Below are 19,901 nucleotides of genomic sequence, written 5' to 3' on the forward strand. Positions count from 1 at the left end.
TATTATTATTATTATTATTATTATTATTATTATTATTATTATTATTACACACACACACACACACACACACACACACACACACACACACACACACACACACACACACACACCCACACACACACACACACACACACACACATTCTATATATATATATATATATATATATATATATATATATATATATATATATATATATCATCCAGTTTTCTTTGGGTCAAGGTCTTTGCATTATCTTTTACCTATAGATATTGATTGTGTTATTTATACCCCGTCTGGGGTATTGGCTGCATGTTATTGTGGCAAAGTAACATGCAGTTGATACTTTAGGGTCTATATGGGGCTCCCCTACGGACCAGAGTCACACATAAATTTGTCTGTGATAGAGGAAGACTCTGTTCATAGAGAAATTATGACACTTTTATTATACTACGACTGCCCCTCCGTTATGCTGTCCCCCAACCCCTTGTTACTGTCCTGTACCATTCCTCTGAATATTCATTTCTTTTTTTCGCCTACCCTGTGGTGGGGAATAAAATGCTGCCACCAAGTCTTCCCACTTGAGTCGTAAAAGGCGACATAAATGGGACGGGGGTTAGGACTAGGAATCCTGCTATCTGTAGCCCCACAGGGGACATTCCTAAAAAAAATAGTAAACGCATAAGAGGGTCTGGGAGTTTTTCAACCAGCATCCTAAGGTTTGGGTCTTTTAATGTGCGTGGATGTGGTACAGATGAGAGTAAAAGGGAAGAGATAGGCAGTATGTTTGTGAGAAGAAAGATGGATGTGTTGGCTTTGAGTGAAACTAAATTGAAAGGGAGGGGCGAGTTTGAGTTTGGGAGTGTAGATGGGAGGTTCTCAGGAGTGAAGAGGGGGCGAGGGAGAGAAGGGGTGGCTATACTAGTAAGTGAAGAGATAGGTAAGCGTGTGGTGGAGTGGAAGGAGGTTTCCTCAAGGTTGATGTGAATGAAGGTGAAGCTGGGAAGGGAGATGTGTTTTTTTATAAGTGTGTATGAACCTGGTTGTGAGAAGAGCGTAGAGGAAAGGGAGTTTTTTGGGGGTAGATTTAAATGAGTGCATAGAGGGATTAGGGAGAAATATCAATGTAGTTGTATTTGGAGACCTTAATGCTAGGGTAGGAAACGAACCAATAGATGGAGTGATTGGGAAGTATGGAGTTCCAGGTAAAATCGTAGTGGAGAGTTGATGGTGGAGATGTACCTTGAAGGAGAGTTGATGATAGCAAATACAGTGTTTCGGAAGAAAGTCAAGCATAAGTACACATGGGAGAGGGTGGTGGATAGAAGGGTGGTAGATAGAGCGTTAATGGACTATATAGTGGTGACCAAGAGTATGGTAGGAAGAGTTAAGGATGTACACGTACTAAGGGGAGAGAGTGGGGGAATATCAGATCATTTTCTGGTGGAAGGTAAATTGAGAGTGGAAAATAGGTGGAGAAAGAGGAAAAGGGCAGAAGGTAGAGAGGTAATTAAAGTGAACAGCTTAAATGAGAAAGAAAAGGAGGAGTATAAGAAGAAACTGAGAGAGGAGTGGGAGGGAGTGAGGGATAGAGTAGAGCTAGGAGTGGAGGAATGGGGGTGATTCAAGGAGGGAGTCATAAGTTGTACAAAGATGGTGTGTGGAACAAGAAGGGCGGGAGGAAATAGAGGGAAGGGTATTGAATGGTGGGATGAGGAAGCAAAGAAGGGTGTAGAAGAGAAGAAGCAGGCTTTCATAGATTGGCTACAAAATAGGACGAGGGAATCATATGAGAGGTACAAAGTAAAGAGAAGGGAAGCCAAGCATAAGATAAAGGAAGTAAAGAGGAGAGCAGATGTGAAATGGGGTAAGAGTATGACAGAAAATTTTGAAAGTAATAAAAAGATGTTTTGGAAAGAAATTAAGAGAGGAAGAGGAGGCGAATCAAGTAGAGAAGAAAAGGTAAAAGGTGCAGATGGAGAGATGATAATGGAAGAGAAGGCAGTGAGAGGAAGGTGGGCAGAGTATTTTAGGGAGTTGCTAAATGTGAAGGAGTATAGGGAGGGAAAGGTAGCTGAAATGGGAAGCGCTAAGAAAATGAGAGTGAGGAGTGAGGAAAATGGAGGAGAAATAGAGAAAGATGAAATGAAAGCAGTTAAGATGATGAGAGCAGGTAAGGCACCTGGGTTGGATTGATGCCATGTAGAATGTCTGAAGGAAGGAGATACAGTTATGGTGGACTAGCTGGTGAGGTTATTTAATGTTTGCTGGAGAGAGGGTAGAGTGCCGGAGAACTGGAGGAGTGCCTGTATAGTTCTGCTTTACAAGGGGAAAGGGGACAAGTGTGAATGTAGTCGTTTCAGAGGGATCAGCTTGTTAAGTGTAGTTGGGAAGGCTTATGGGAGGGTCTTGATTGAGAGGACTAGGAGAGGAACAAAGGGAGTAATTGGTGAGGAACAGTGTGGGTTTAGGACAGGTAGGGGATGTGTAGATCAGATTTTTGTGGTGAAACAGATATGTGAAAAAGCTATAGGAAAAGGTAAGGATGTTTTTGGGCTTTTATGGATTTGGAAAAGGCTTATGACAGGGTAGACAGGAAGGCACTGTGGGAGGTATTTCAGATATGATAGGAGGAAAGTTGTTAAGAGCAGTCAAGAGTTTTTACGTGAGTACTAGTTCTTGTGTTAGGATTAGAAGTGGAGAGAGTGAATGGTTTGAGGTAAGGGTGGGACTTCGTCAGGAATGTGTTATGTCGCTCTGGCTGTTCAATCTATACATGGATGGGGTGGTGCGAGAGGTGAATGCAAGGGTAGTGGGTCAGGGGTTGGAGATGGTTAAAGAAAATGGAGAAAAGTGGGAAATAAGCCAGTTGTTGTTTGCTGACGACACTGCGCTTGTAGCAGGATCAGAGGAGGGATTGAGGAAGTTAGTGACAGAGTTTGAGAAGGTATGTGAAAGAAGGAACCTGAAGATAAATGTGGGCAAAAGTAAGGTGATGAGATTTACAAGGGGAGAGAGTGGCAACAGGCTGGAAGTATTAAGGGAGAGAGACTGGAGGAAGTGGATAGTTTTAGATACTTGGGTACGAATGTGGCAGGAAAGGGAGGAGTGGGGGTGGAGGTAGAATGTAGATTGAGAGAAGCGAGTAAATGTCTTGGTAGATTAAAAAGTGTAATGAAAAATAGACATTTGGGAATGGATGCTAAGAGGAGGTTATATGAAGGAATGATTGTGCCGACAGCACTGTATGGGGCAGAAACATGGAACATAAGAGAAGAAGAGAGGAGTTTGAATGTGTTTGAGATGAAATGTCTAAGAAGTATGATAAGGGTTACTAGGCTAGATAGAGTGAGAAATGAGGAGGTGAGGAGGAGAACAGGGGTGGAAAGGGAGTTGGGAGATAGGGTTGATTAAAGAGCATTAGGATGGTTTGGACACATGAAAAGAATGAGTGAAGAAAGATTACTAAAAGAGGCGTGGAAGGCAGAGGTGGTAGGAGTGAACATGAGGGGGCGTCCTAGGATGAGATGGATGGGTGGGGTGAAAGGGAAATTACGAAAGAGAGGAATGTCTGTTGAGGAAGGACGGGAGAGGACGGAAGATTGGGGTGAATGGAGAATGGTTGTGTATGAATGATGTTGTGATGCATGAGGGGATGGGGGATGGGGGGTGAGGGAGTATGTATGAGAGATGAATTGACGCAGTCCAAAAGGATTTCTCCCCGTCTTCTTTTCTGCATGAGCGGACGGAGAGGGGTGCTCGCCGAATTAATGAAGCGGCCTTGCTGTGGATGTGCTGTGTCTTACGACACTGCTTCTGACCCAGGGCAGTGGACAGGATGCAGGGATGACCCTTCATCCAGGAGGTGCCAAGATGTGAGGGAGGGAAGAGGGTGGAGGGGAGTGGAGTATGTAGGGAATGGAATGGGTGGGAGTGGTTTCTATGTCTTTTTTTTTTTTTTTTTTTTTGGCTACCTTCCGTTTAAGGGGGAAAAGGTCTTTGGTATATGTATGTATGTATTCATCTTTCTAAATATTCATCAATTAGCATTGTATTTTTATAGTTTTCATATTTCTTAGCAATCTATTCATTCTGCTTCTAACACCGTCGCGTTTGTCGCCATTGTTTTGCTTTTTAACCCGTCGGCGACTCTGTAATCTCCTCCTCCTCCTCTCCTCCTCCCCTCAGGCGTGTACACCAAGTTGAGCAAAATCGTCGGTTGGGTCTACGATAACACCAAAGATTGCACTTACTGCCAGCTGTCGGAGCCTTCCAACATCAAACCAGGAAAACGGAAGGACATCAAGAAAATAGGTAACAAGAAGAAAAAGAAGAAGAAGAAAAAGAAATTTAAGAAGATGAACAAGCAGCGCACTATCAAGAATAGACAGCCGGACCGAAAACCCGGGAAGAAGGGAAAAGGGGGGAAGAAAGGACTAAGTAAGAAGGAGAAAGCTAAAATCAAATCGAAAAAGCAGAAGGACAAGAAAAGAGATAAAAAGAAAATAAATAGATTTATGAAGAAGTACAAGCAGCTCCTTTACAGTGATAGAAAGCCGGACAGAAGATTCCAGAAGAAGGGAAAGGACAGGCAGAAAGGACTAAGTAAGAAGGAAAAGGTTCAACTCAGATCGAGAAAGCGGAAGGACACCAAGGAAATAACTGACAATAAAAAAGATAATTCTAAGAGAGAGCAGCGCATTTTCAGGGATAGAAAGCCGGACAGAATATTCCAGAAGGGAAAGGTCGGGCAGGAAGAAAGTAAGAAGGATAAGCGTAAGGACACCAAGAAAATAGCTGACAATAAGAAAAATAATTTCAAGAGAGAGCAGCGCATTTTCAGAGACAGAAAACCGGACAGAAGTAGTTAGAAGGAGAAAAGGAAAAGAGAGCAGGAAAGAATGAAAAGGAAAAAAAGCAAAAGACAATTCAAGGAGAGCAAACAAACAGAGTAAACAAACCAAATCATGACAATATAATAATAATGAATTTGTAGACAATGAAAGAAACCTAAATATAAAAAATATAATTGAAATGTTTATTATTGATACTGCCATGAGTTGTATCATAAAATATGAAAATACGTTCTATCAGAAATAGGCGTAGAAGGAAAAATATAAACAGCCTCCAAATATACATATATATATATATATATATATATATATATATATATATATATATATATATATATATGTATGTATATATATATATATATATATATATATATATATATATATATATATAATAGATATATAAATAAGTAAATATTTGGCTATTGTCTGGCAGAGTTTTGTAAGAGACAGTGACAAGAAATATAAAGTCTAGCAAAATGCATTTTGAATCATTTTTCTGTTCAAACATATATTTGTAAAAATTGCATCGTCAATAAAATTGAGAAAAATATTATTCTTAAGCCAAGTAAGAAAAAAATATGTATTATAACCACCACGTTAATAGAACACAGGAGAAATTAGATAAAGAAAATATGAAAGGCTGGTTCAAGTCATATTGGAAGAAATTGCTATATAGTTAAAGAGCTATGCTAGTGGGGGGTCGTCTCATTTCCTTTTGTCAAACTTGAATAATTTATTATTATTTTTACAGGCTTATTTTTCAGCCATGTTCTTCCAGAATTCCATGCATTAGCTCGGAAAATTGTATATCTTGATATCCGTCAGATATCCGGTCTTCTTTGATTTGTATACGCTCCTTTAATTGTACTAAATAGGGTAATCATGTCTCCTCTCTCACATTCTCTCTCGTCTTCTTCTTCCAATAAGTTTAGATCCAGCCTTTCCAAGCTTTCTCAATTGTTTTATCCTGTGTTTCAAGCAGGAAATTTACTCTAGTAATCTGACCTTAATTTCGACGAACTAGCTCCACCGCTACGCTGCTCTTGAATTATTGCTTAAATAGCGACGCTCGAAGAACCATGCTCGCAGGATATCGTCTCAAACTCATTTATATTCGCTTGAGTTGTCAGACTGTTCTCTCTCTATCTATCTATCTCCTTATCCATGTAGTGCAGCGTTTCTCAACCTGGAGTGCTGAAATCTATAGGGGGTGTGGGAAAGTGATGCACACAAAAATCACATAGATATACGTATCATTTACCTGGTTGTGTATAATTTATTTTATCCATGCTATTTTATTTTTCTAAGGTGTTCTTATTTCTTCTTCAAACAATATTGTTTCAGTTCTAAGGAATCAATAAAATAAATCATCAAGCATTACACTTCACTTTCTTTCATCCTTCTAATAACAAGATACGGGTGCTGGAATGCTTAGACATGACAACAGGGGGTGCTATGGTCGGAAAAGGTTTGGAAACGCCTCCTTCCTTTTCCTCCTTCATTTTTGTCATACCTTCATTTCCTACTTCTTAATTAAACCCATTTCCAGCTATTTTAATTACTTCATTTAATTTTCCATTAATGGGCTCATTCATGTTTTACATCAATATATGGAAACAATTTGTTACTTTTTTGTTCTTGTTAGTTATATCCGCCTGTAGTGGAGAGACGTAATTTTTAATACTATAATGTGCATTTATTGTATCCTAGTAATTGACACTTTTAATTTTAAATAAAAGAGTACCTTTGTTCAGTAATTGAATATATCTAATAATTTCTCAGCAAGGTTTGTATCATTAATCCTTTTCATACGTTTGTGTAGTAGTATTTGGTTCGGAACAACGGCAGGACAAATGAAAAACAAAATATCGAATCTCTTTCTTTTGGTAATTAGCCACAAGGTGCGACACTAGAAGGGTCACATGAGAAATGTAGGTGAAGCTCGGACTAAGGCCACAGCTTAGTGGAGCTTATGGTTGTAGCTGGACGTGGAGCCTAACGTCAGCGAGGCGGGCGGTAGCAGATGATGACGGCGAGGCTCGATGGGACGGCTAGAAGATTGGACGAGGAGATGTTGTTGTGTGCGCTGGTCGGTACTGTTTTGCCCATCTCGGCGAAACGCCGACCTTTCAAAGGAGGCTGGCGGGAACGTGAGGAGCTTTCCAATTTCCTGATTGGCTGACCGCTGTCTGGTCGGGACGTCCTTGCGAACTACGCACTACGGGAACTTGGAAAGGCTAGCTCCGAAGATTTCTTTGTTCAGCGTGTGACGGGTCGTAGGGTGCGTCACGTCACTACATTTGCATTATATTCGTGTTGGATGGGGGTACGAGGAAATGTTTCTGAGATGTCAAGGGGTACGGGCACCCTTTTCCTATCACTACTTCAATCTTGTTAATTATCATGCCATAAACAGCTGGCCACCATGCTCAACAGGAACACCCGGTGTTGATGATAATAAAAAAGTGAATAGGTATGTATATAGATCAATAAATATATTAACAAATAGATGAATAAACAAATAAATGAATGTATATGTAAACAAATAAATAGATAGATAAATTAATAAGTAAATACAATTTATAAACAAAATAATATATAAATAAATTGATAAATAAATCAAATAGATTAATAAACACACACACACACACACACACACACACACACACACACACACACACACACACACACACATATATATATATATATATATATATATATATATATATATATATATATAAACTTCATAAATCTCTCATCGTCACTTCGGTGTGATTGTTCCAAATATTGCTGTAAAAATAGAGAGCATGATTAGAAATAAATAAGAATAAAAATAGGAATAAAACAAGCATGAATAAACGAACAAACAAATTAATCCACAAACAAATAAATAAGTAAATTGATAAATTAATTTAACTAAAATAATCTGGTCGTTCAAGGATGTGATGTTTACTTCTAACGGTTTCGGCACTGGCCTTTCGAAAAGAGATACGTATATGGCAAGAACGCAGTAAGTTTTAGATAAATGAAAATAAAATGGAATGATCTGAGTATACTTCATTCTTGCAAAGTTAGAGTATTAGATATGCTATAAGGAAGTATTTACTTTAACCATAAAAAATATAGCTGTTATTCCTGGAAGAAAAAGAACATCTAAATTTGCGCAATCGTCACTTATCTCTGAAATAGGAAACTACAATTTTTCACGAGCGACTAATTTAAGTAATTAAGTATAGGACTTTTCAAATGCCGAAATTTGAATCTGAAATAAAATCTTTCTGAATTGCATTATTGATGCCGTAGCATTTAATTTTCATTTTTATTCTGTATATAGTGAGGGAAGTCGTTAAGTATAATGAATATCACATTAAGAATATAACAACGATTTGAATCGATAATATGACATGTGACAGCAATTTTTTTTCATGGTGCCACGCCGAGGTGTTGTAGGTAAGACAGGGTGGTTAATCGTTGTTATACTCGTAATCCTAAAAAGTTATACTCATCTTACTATACAGGTTCCTTTAAAATCAAAATAGCACATGGATGGAAAATAAGAGAGAGAGAGAGAGATGTACTATGGTTGATTTGGCGTAGTTGATAGGCTTGAAAATCATAACTACAAAAGCTCTGTCGAAAGAAATGTAATTCTATGCAGGGTCATCCATATTGAACAATTTTTCTATGAAAGATGAGACAAAGAGCAGCTCGCACACACAGTCATAGGCCTAACTGTTAACAGGCACGTCCCTGATGGTGAACAGCTTGAAATGCCTCATGGAAATTTCGAGCACCGTCATAATGACGGCGTGGACCATTGGGTACCCGATAGATGCAGGGCTCCACAGAATGTTACTGTACTGAATAAGGTGTCACCAAACAAATACCTCCCTAGAAACTAGTTGGCAGGGAGATCATTGCCAGAATTCCTTATTGGCAATCATGAATTACAAAAAAAAAAAAAAAAAAAAGATAAATCAATCAATCAATCAATCAATAAAACGGATGAGCTTGTTGGATCACCGTTTCTTAAAGGTCCAGCCGTTGCCTTCTGTACTTACAGGCACTGTTCCATCGAATGTAAGTAAGCGTTGGCCAAATAGCTCTAAGTCTTGGACATTAAATAGTATGAAGAAAATAAAGATATATATTTACAATGTGAGAGCTTCTCAGAAGACCACAGGCTGGAGAGTTTAATGGAAGAATTAGACAACATCAAGTGGGACAGAGCGAAATCCGAAGAACGGATGAATAAGGGATAGTTACAAGATAGTCACCACCTGTTCTACGAGAGTTAAGGAAAATGAAAGATCTAATGGAGTAGGATTCTTGATAAACCGAGAGGTTGTTGGTAACGTAGTGAAGTTCAGTGGTTTATCAGATAGGGTAGCTTGGATTATGTTAAAGTTATGTAAAATGTACACTCTAAAAATAATTCAAGCTTATACACTAACTTCACAGAGTTCAGGCGATGAAAGTGAGTCATTCTATGATAATTTAAGTCAGGTAATGGATAAAAATATTGAATACACGTTAATAATAGGCGGCTTGAATACTAAAATGGGGAAGAATATGGAAGATAAGTCGTGAGATGAGTAGTAGGAAGTAGGAAGTACAACAAACATTAGAGAAAACAAATATTCCAAAGGTACAAACGACATAGTTATTAGGAAAAGGACTAGACATGTTAAAAGCAGTAGGGACGAAATAGAGAAAGTATAAATAAATAAGCTTTTGAACAAAAAACCTGAGAAAGGAAAAATAAATATGGATGAAATAGAGGAAAATATTCGGAAATGTAAAAGTATTAAAGAGGCCGAGCGCAGACTGATTTTAGGGAAGCAGCAAATATATATTTTTTTATTATTATTATTAAAAGTGGAGAGATCATTAAATGAAGAGACAAAATGTTAAAAATAATAGAAGAAAATTACTAAGAGCTTTATCCTTCAAAGACCATATTTGAGTCAGTAAATTCATCTGTAGACGTTAGTATTGTACCAGAAGTTACAAAAGAAGTAGAGCTTGCTCTAAAAAATATGAAACGAGGAAAAGCACCTGAAGAAGATGGTGTATCGATATATCTTCTGAAAGACGCAGGGAAATAAGTTTATATTAAATTAGCTCAGTTGTACACCCAGTGTTTACATCAAGAAAGCGTTCCTGAATCATGGTGCAATGCTATGGTCATTTCATTTAATAAAAAAGGGGATCAGAAATACTTTGGTAACTACCGATTGATCAGATACATATAAAGTATTTTCCAAGATCCTTACAAATAGACCAAGTAAAATTTTAGATGAAAAACAAACAAGAGAACAGGCAGGCTTTAGAAGCGGATATTCGACTCTAGACCATTTGCAGGTGATGAATCAATTAATCAAGAAATAGTCATAATATAATATACCTCTTTGTTTAGCTTTTGTAGATTACGAGAAGGCCTTTGACTCGGCAGAACAAATAGCAACACTAAACTCACTACGTAAGTAAGGTGCAAACGAACAGATTGTAAGAGCTCTAGAAAAAAATCTATGCGAAAAGTACCGCTGTAATTCAATTACATAAAGATACAGAAAAGATAAAGATCGAAAAATGAGTACAGCAAGGTGATATAATTCCCAGCTTGCTTGGAAGAAAAATTCAGAAGGTTGAGTTGGGATAGAAAGGATTTAAATTTAATGGCAACTATTTTAATAACCTAAGATTTGCAGATGGCAATATCCTTATTTCAGAAAGAGCAGAAGACTTGCAAGATATGTTGAGTGATCTGAACAACGAATGTCTCAAAGTAAGTTTAAAAATTAATAAGAGTAAAACCAAAGTAATGTTCAACACGAAAGTTCAAAGTAAAGGGATTATAATCGATGGTGATAGTCTTGAAGAAGGGCAGGTTGTAAAAGTGAAGAAAGATCATGAGAATGAAATAAAAAGGTGTATTACAATTGGTTGGAAAATGTTTGGTAAGTATAACAAGATCATGAGAGTCTCTCTATCTTTGTTTGAAACGCAAATTTGACAGTGAATGTATAGCCTACTCCCAACAATAAACTGCGGATGACTTGGAAACTGACTAAGGCGATGAAGCCCAGGCTAAGGCGTACGCAGAAAAGAACAGGGAGATCAGTGGTTGGAATAAGGCTGAAAAAAGAAAGAAAGAAAAAAAAGAGCGAGTTGGGTAAGAGAGCAGACTGAAGTGAAATATGTTGTGGAGGTGGTAAAACAGAGGAAGTGGAATTGGACGAGTAAGCTAGCGCGAACGTATGATGAGCGATGGAGCAAGTGTGTTACTGAGTGGACGCCGCGAGACAGAAAGTGGAGAGACGAGATAAAGAAGTTTGCAGGAGTGACGTTGCAGAGGCTGGCGCAGTCGTGAGAGTCATGGAGTGCTAAGAATCTTTTGTTCAGCAGTAGATTCGGGATGGCTAATTTATTTATTTATTGATGCCACATCCTGAACGGACTCACTGGAACGCAGTCTATGGTCATGTGACACTCCACTATCTACATCCCTCTTTTATTGATTGTAGTTTAATTATATGTACGTAAGTTGCATAGCTTATGCATATGTATTCTTTAATACGGCAATTTTCAAATATGTTATAATTGATTATTAGCATCATTAGCAACAAATGAAGCAGCCGTTGATTACTGCACTGTAGCAACAACTCAATTTTTGTGACGATTATGAAGGTCTGTCTCATTTTCGTAACTGAAATAATTCTATACCCAACCCTTGTAAAATTGGTGATAATCATGAATTCTAGATACATTAACAATGTGTAGGACTTTGTTCTCGAGTCTAAAGGCCTGAACAGACGAGTGGGCCTGATCGGCGGGCATGCCCGTAACGGGCACATTTGACGGTAAAACGGTCAAATTACCCGAGTGATTGTCGAGCGAAATCACAAAGGCGGTGCCCGGTAGCTGGAGCTTCGACCTTGCCAGACGCAAGTTAATGTCATGAACCCACAGCAGGCTTCCCTCCCACATCCCACGTTTCTTTGTCTTTTTCTTTAGACACCAAGCAATTATAATGGTGTACAATATCTTCTTGACAATGCTAGGCGCCATGCTTTTCGTACCGCACTTCACACGCTACTGGTATCGTCAGACACGCCCAGTTATTCATAAACTTGGTCGTGTGGACAATATTTACGGGCAGACCTGGTAGAATTTGCCCACCAACCACGGTGCCCAACGGGCACGCCCGATCGTCTGGGCACGACTTAATAGAACACAGCGAGTTTATCAAACATTAAATCTAAGAAAGAGGAGATAACTAGGTTTTCTGTCTCTGGGAACAAAATCGCGCTGAAATTGTGGAGTCGCAGAGGTCAAGAAGTGTAATAGAATGTATACACTTGTTACGTCATTGGGGGTAAGTGAAAGGAAAAAACCTGTCACTTGTGTTTCATTACTGATCAAAGTTTTCAAGGGTTCAAAAGATTCTCCAGGTTGTTTGGATGAACAGAATTCAAAGGTTCGGAACTTGAATTGAGGAAAAGGTAAAGGGGAAACTAGATAGCATACTTTATGTTGTAATCGTGTTCATTCGATTCAGTGCAAGTTTCAAGGAGTCGCAAATATGGTAGAAGTAGAATACTATTGCAAACTGTAGATCAATCTTATTGTACTATATATTAAAGAAATGTAGTTGGTATCAAAATCTTTGTGTGTTCCATTTAGGTTTTTCAACTTTTGTGGACCCTATCCCAGATAAAAATATTTTGGTTATTCAACTGTATCAACTTCTTTCATTGATCTGAAAACACCCATCATGTCACCTCTCTTGTAAGGCTGGCAGATTCGATATTTGCAATCTTTCCTGAAGACAGATTTCAGAAAGAAGCATCTCTTCCATTTGTGTTGCCAGCCACTCTGAAGACTTGGTGGCTCGTAGTCAAGTGCTGTTCTCAAAGCTACAATTAATTGTGATGCTTCCTTTGTGGTCCCATTATATATTTCGCATATTTGCCCATTATTAGAATATGCATCTTCAATGTGAAATACAGGTTACATGTTGGATCTGCAACTACTTGAATCTACAATGTAGGTGAACAAGGAAAATACATGGTCTTGAAAATTTATCCTATTTGGTGAGGCAAAAAGTGCTAAATATGTTCTTGGTTAAGGGCAGATTGCTAAGGCACGAATTTAATCACTGGAAGATTTCCCATGATAACTTTCCTCTTCAATCAGATGTGCTTTTCCCTTGTCCTGTGTTCTCTTGCACTAAGGGACACAAATTTGAAATTGCCCACATAAGGCATCAACTTGAGATGAAGAAGGTTCTTCAGTGTAAGATGTATTGCAGTTTGGAATTCCTTACTGGAACAAATTGTATCTATCACCAATATGGCATCATTCAATTCAAGACAGCTATTACCCTACATCTAGGTTAACTTTACAACCTTTGCCAACTCTCCTCACTCAGTAGAATATCAGTCATATGCACCTTGGCTTATATTTCCTAGCTGCAATGATGCACTCTCCAGTCAATACTCTTATCCTTTCTTTTACTGGTAGTCCCATTGGCTGGTGCATTATAATGCTTAGCAGTGTGCTGCATTCATGGGTCCCTGCTGTTCAGGTACAAGCCTGTGGAAGCCCACTAGGTAAAAATCTGGTCCCAATGGGTTGACTGTCTCCAGACCAGATCCAAGCTCTGCTTGTCAGTTTTAATTGTATTCCCACCACCTTTCCACATTGGGAGAACGAACAATCCTTTCTATTATAATAAACTGGTGACAGAAACTACCACACCCACACAACATAGGCATGAGTTATGTGTGTCTTTCAGAGATGTAGGATGGCCTGAGGACCATTGCCAGCCACTGTGGAGCTGTAGGTTTCCAGTCAATGGAACTTGTTATTGTTGCAATTATTTTCTATGAATTTAGAAATTTGTCATTTGGGAACCAAGAAAGAAAAGAGTGAACCCAATTTTGGCCTGACCAAGGGATGATGCATGAATAGTAATATGACAAGGTATGAGTATTATTATTATTATTATTGTTATTATTATTATTAATAATGATAATGATGATAATGATAATTTATTAATTTATTTATTTTTTTATTATTATTATTTTTTTTTTGCAGAAAATAATGGCTACATTAATGTTTCATCGTACAGTATTTAGAAACATTTATTTAGAAAAAAATTATCCTAAGTATATTTTCAGATCCCAGGATGATCTATTGGTTTGTATTTTTTGCATGTCTTCTAAGCACAAACAATACCAAAAGCAGATATTGTGCCTGGTGGGATATAGATGAAGCTGACTTTTATTAAGCTAGAGGTACGTCTCCACATGTGCATGCCTATTACATTATACTGGGTTGACTATGGATGGATTTATTTGTATATTTTTCACTAATATATATAATTTTTTACCTTCATGTTTTGGAGGCCTAAACCTCCATTTTGGTTGTTCATCTATGCTTTCTTGGTGGTTATTCAGTATACATCTGCCAGTATTTTTACTATTGTATCAAAATACAGCTTTTTCTACCTTACTGATTTTGGTGCCTTTGATCAACCTCCTCCCCATTCTTTTGTTATTTCCACCACTTATTCTCCTTGTTTAGAAGGTTAGAAGTAAGTTGTGGTCCTGTGTGATGGATGTCAAACAAAATTAGACTATAGTGTTTTTCCTCTGCTGCTTTTCAAAATCCATCAACACCTTTATCTTCAACTGGACATGCTGCCCTAAAAAGCTGACTTTTGGTCTCTGGATTGGGCCCAAGATCTGTCAACTTCGGTTGGTTGCATTTCCTCCACTTTTTCTCATAAGGAGAACTGACAAGGGTGACTGCTTCCATACTCTTCTTCCTATTGCAAGATATTGACCTAGAAACAGTTTCACACTAATATATGATATTTGACATCCAGTGTTTCTTTTCGTAAAGATCTGTGGGAGGGCTTGAAGACTGTTGCTGGCCACTGTGGGGCTATGGTATTTCCTGTCAGTAAAAATCATTAACCAATATAACGCTGTTTATGAATTGCCCAAATTTTATTATGGTACCACCATAACTGCTGATAATAATCCTCAGTTTTTTATTTTTATAGTGTAACCTGGAATGAAAGGCAGAAAACTGTTATTAGTGTACAGTATAACCTCAGCATTTAGATTTAAAAACAAATAGCAGTATGGTTACAGGCAAATGAGATTTTTTTTATTGTAAAACTTATCTTATTATAGTAGATATGTTTGGTTGTTAGATATTTGATTTTTTTCCACAGACTACTCATTAGCTCACAGCCTACTCTTCCTGATTCCTAACACTATGGATACTCAAGTCTGAGTAGCAGGATTCCATTGAACTGCTTTTCCATGCAAGTAATCTTTGTTTTGTTTAAAAAGAAAATTGATGATACCTCTCTATTGTCCCCCCACCACCACACTTGCATACTTCCTTCCATATTGGGTATTGACTGCATAAATTGTATGCAGTCAATATCTAAGGGTCTTGTAAAATGGGTGGCAGAGCTGTCATTTTCAAAACTCATCAACGTCCTCACCTCCATCTGGAGATGCAACCCAAAGGATCTCCAGACTGAGCCCAAGATCTATTTCTCTTCTGGTTTGACTGCATTTCCTGGTGGGTGAGAGTATAACTGAAAAATAAATTGATGCAGCCCAGAGGGATTTCTCCCTGTCTTCTCCATTTCTGCATGAGGGAACAGGGAGGTGGGGGGGTTGTCCACCAATTTAATGAAGTGGCCTTGCTGTGGATGTGCTTTGTCTTGTGACACTACTTCTGATCCAGGGCAGTGGGCGAGATGCAGGGATGACCTGTCATCCAAGAGGAGCCAAGATAAGATGGAGGGAGGGGCTGGATGAGAGTGAAGTATGTGGGGATGGAATGGGTGGGATTGGATTTTATGCCTTTGTTTTTTTGCTACCTCCCTTGTAAGTGGGGGGAAAAGCCTTTGGTTTATGTATGTATTTATGAAAAAAAAATAATAATAAGTATGATAAGAGACAGGATCCCAAAAGCATATCTCCCTTTCCTCTGTACTAGTTAGGTAAATATAATTAGTATAATTAGGTAAATGTTTCTTCTGTCACAGGAGCATCACTACAGTAAACTCTTCTCTGAAACGAATAACATCTTAGGTATCCACCACCATTCATTCAATATTCCCTATCCACTAGGGTTTGCACCACCTTCAACCATATGGTTTAAATTGAAGTACACTTTAATTTGGCACCAGATCTTTGCCCAAATCCACAGAAACACCCCCCTCAGAGAACAAACCATCATATTCATTTACATTTTACCTATCTTATTTCCTGGTTGTCACCCAACCTAAATTAAATACAATGTTTCTGGTCATTATCAAACTCTTCTTTCTTTATCATAACTTGACTCCCCCTTTTCACTCAATACCCTCACCCACCTATACCTCCCCCCTTCAAACACAGATACATAAATTTTAAGTTTTTAGTTACATCTCAAGACCATGGATTGATAAGCCTAGTTAGAAATAGTGACTGTACTTGATGCTGAGCAGATTATAATTGTTGCTTCTGGTTTCACTAAGTAAAAACCTGTAGCCCCACAGCAGCTGGCAATGGTCCTCAGGTCCTTCCATACATCTCTCATGAAAGAAACTTTGGACTGTTGTATGTTGTTTTGGTGTGGGATTATTGTTGTCATTGGTCCTTGCTGAGCAGTAATCAGAAAATTGAACTAAGATGTATCATGGATAATGAGAATTAATTTCAGGGAGATCATGGGTAATAATTATAGACATCAGATAAGAATCTCACTGGTATGTTTCCATTCAAGACACCATCCAACATTTGAATAATATCAACACAGAATAGTTTTGGACACAGATTCAAACTGCCTCAGATGCAGCCACCATACAGAGGACACAGAACACCCCATACTACAGTGCCTCGTACTAACAATCCCCGAACAACAACAATACTGTATCTTCCCAGAGTGACTTTTGGACCTGAAAGCCACATGTTGCCTACAAGAGAAACCAAGGATAACAGGTTGAGTTTTATTGACAGGAAACTTGAAACCCTAAAGCTGCTGACAAAGGTCCCAAGGACCCACTCATACCAGAGTAGATCCAAAAGTAATACCACCTACTTTTTTTTACTCTTAGTTCAAAAAATTGAAAAGCTATGAAGATGGGAGTGGCACCATTAAAATGAACAGACATTCTTGTTCTAGAATTTATTTCTGGTCATAATCATGCCCTTTCTCAGTGCACTTTTGCCAGTGATGAGCAAGGGCCTGTGCATGGCCATCCAGAGCATGGTTTGTCACTCTTATCTGTTGCCACTCTGGAATCATCGAACCTGTCTCCTAAACATGCTGACATCAACCACCTTGGCTCCATAAGCATTCACCAAATACTGGTGAATGTTGATTGGTTCCACTTCTGTGTGAAGGAATTCAGTGACATCTGTTTCTTGTTCAAATCCATGACGAGGGCTACTTTATAAGACTGTTGTACTGTCAATATCTGCAACTGAGAGAAAAAATTCAAGTTATGAGGCCAAAGATTGTCATCATAATAATGCCATAAACAATCCCCTTGGATCCCTTGGTGCACACTCACACACACAAAATATATATATATATATATATATATATATATATATATATATATATATATATATACATATATATATATATATATATATATATATATATATATACTTTTGAAACTATATCCTTGTAGATCTTTCTGAGGAGAAATGTTGGACTGAAGTCTGTGTTGCAGTAATGTGGGAATTTGTCATTGACTTGTAGTAGTAGGAGGGAAGCAGTTTCAGGTTGTCAGCTCTCACTATGTAAAAAAGTGGAGGAAATACAGTTTAAATTGACTGATCCTAAAGAGTATTAGTTGTATCAGAGTGTTTATGCCCTTTGGAGAAACAGGAAATGGATGTATGTCTCTCAGGACCACTTGCACATATTTATCATAGGTCCCAGAGATCATGGAACAGAAAAGGATTGAAAATAAAGGGGAGAATGAACTGAAGGTGTTAAGATAGAGAATAGCTAATCAGGGATGTGGTGGAAAAAAATGTTCCAGGGTAAGAGCACATCTGTGGCAATTGGTGTTTGTTGCTGGGCCAACTCCATGTTGGTACCAATCAAGTTAGGGGACATTGACTTGGACTATAAGTATACCAGTGCAATTATTGCTTATTGGGAGTAATTTCTCTGCTGGGTTTGATTTTTGGTATTACATATATTTTGGTATTACATATAATTTGGTAGTCTGTTGTGGAGTGCTTGTTTTATGGTTCGAGTTTGCATGCGTTTCTTGTTGATGTTGATGTCAGGTTTCTTGTAGATGTTGATGTCAGGTTGAAAGAAATCAAACAAATTGAACACATTAAAAGCTCTAGAGCCTGGTGGGACATCAAATTAAGGAATGCAGGTGCCGATGGGCAGACAAGAATCTTGACCTAATTGTGTGGTCTTTTAAGAAAAGGATAATATTACAGGTCTGGCAAAGGGCTGATTTTGAACCAATTCATAGGGGAGGAAATAGGGAGACATCATTTAATTACAGACCAACATGAAAGCAAAATTGTGTTAGAGCATTGCACAAGTAAAAGATAGGTTAATTATCTTGAAGAGATGAACGTTTAAGCAGACTAAATTCACACTGAAAGATTGTTCATCAAACTTTTACTCAAGATTAGTTAATATGCTGCAAGAGAGAGGATTGGGTGGATTGTATATACTTGGATCTAGAGAAATCATTTGACAAGGTATTTCACAGTTGACAATTGTGGAAATTGGAGCACATTGTAGGTCTTAAAGCCATCCAACTCTGTCCCCTTTTAACCTTGCCCTGTTTTGTTTTTTTATTCCCATTGGGAAATGGCTGATGGACACTTGTATATTTATTTGCTATATATTAGTTGACAAAATATTTCTCTTGGTGCCTATTATTCTTCCAGCAGTACAACAGTGGTCACATCAAACACAGAAGCTAGATTCTGTATATACGGGGTCTATGTATTTACCCTTCCCAGCAAAAAAAAGTTCATTCAGCATGACTGAAATGGCAAGCCAAGCATCAGGACCTAAATATAGCACAGGAGTTGAAGCAGCAACATAGGAAAATGCATGGGCATTCTGGGAGGAATGGGCATCCCGGAATGAGACATGGGCGTCCTGGAAGGAGGCATGGGCATCCCGGAAGTAGGCGTGGGCATCCCGGAAGGAGGCATGGCCATCCCAGGAGGAGGCATGTGCATCCCAGAAGGGAAGCATGGGCGTCCCGGAAGGAGGCGTGGACGTCCTGAGAAGAGGCGGCATCCTGGATTGAAACAAAAATTTCAGAGGGTTCATGGAAATATTGAAGAGAATATAAAAGATGGTGTTTTTGAGTTCCTACAAGAATTTCAGACAGTATATTCTATACAAAAGGACCTTGATAATAAAAATTTCAGATTTATTATCAATAATTGTGATTAACTCAGTGCAGGGAAATGGTAGAAAATAAAGATGACTTTGTAATTACTTTGGGTAAATCCCTGCCATACTTTGTTGGTGTCTTAATTGTTGCCTCAAGTTTCACAAAGTGGAAAACCCACAGTCCCATAGTGGCTGGTAATGGTTACTGACAAATAGAGGTAGGTATAGGAGAACCGTCACCAGTGGTGAATTTCCCATATTTGAAAATTAAAAAATACAGTTGAAGTTAATAGAGATCTTGGGCCTAGTCCAGACACCACGTGTCAAACTGTCAGGGTTGGACCTCCTGATGGAGACAAGGAGGTTGACAGGTTTTGAAAATTGGCAGTTTTGTTGTCCATCTTGCAGGTATCTGTCATTGGTCCCTATTGGATTGTTCTCAAATATTTCTCAACTAGTTCTTACGTAACATCCCAAACCTCACTACTGTGCCATCCATAGGGTTATCTCCTACTCTAGCATTGAAATCCTCCAACACCATTGCATTTGGATTCCTCCCGAAACTATACATTTATTTAAACCACTCTAAAAAGCCTCCTCTTCCCTCTCCTCACTACCTGGACCATATGTACTCTCAAAAACCCACATCTTCCATCCCA

General features: G+C 38.4%; 1 protein-coding gene and 1 long non-coding RNA gene across 2 annotated transcripts in view; both read left to right on the forward strand.

The window, feature by feature from the left end:
- The window catches only part of LOC143029510 (uncharacterized), a 25,584-nt gene extending 20,468 nt beyond the window's left edge, over positions 1-5,116 (forward strand). Inside the window, exon 8 of the mRNA XM_076192167.1 lies at positions 4,166-5,116. Within this exon, the coding sequence (XP_076048282.1) occupies positions 4,166-4,848 (683 nt within the window). The 3' untranslated portion in view covers positions 4,849-5,116. The remainder of the gene's footprint in view (positions 1-4,165) is intronic.
- Positions 5,117-13,647: 8,531 nt separating this feature from the next.
- LOC143029511 (uncharacterized) lies at positions 13,648-15,146 on the forward strand. The gene is made up of 3 exons (XR_012966844.1): positions 13,648-13,818; positions 14,016-14,132; positions 15,080-15,146. It is a non-coding gene; the product is annotated as an uncharacterized LOC143029511 (long non-coding RNA).
- The last annotated feature ends 4,755 nt before the right edge of the window (positions 15,147-19,901 follow it).

The sequence above is a fragment of the Oratosquilla oratoria genome, chromosome 11, assembly GCF_046742065.1.
Source record: "Oratosquilla oratoria isolate Oo_2021 chromosome 11, ASM4674206v1, whole genome shotgun sequence".
In the NCBI taxonomy this organism is placed as follows: domain Eukaryota; kingdom Metazoa; phylum Arthropoda; class Malacostraca; order Stomatopoda; family Squillidae; genus Oratosquilla; species Oratosquilla oratoria.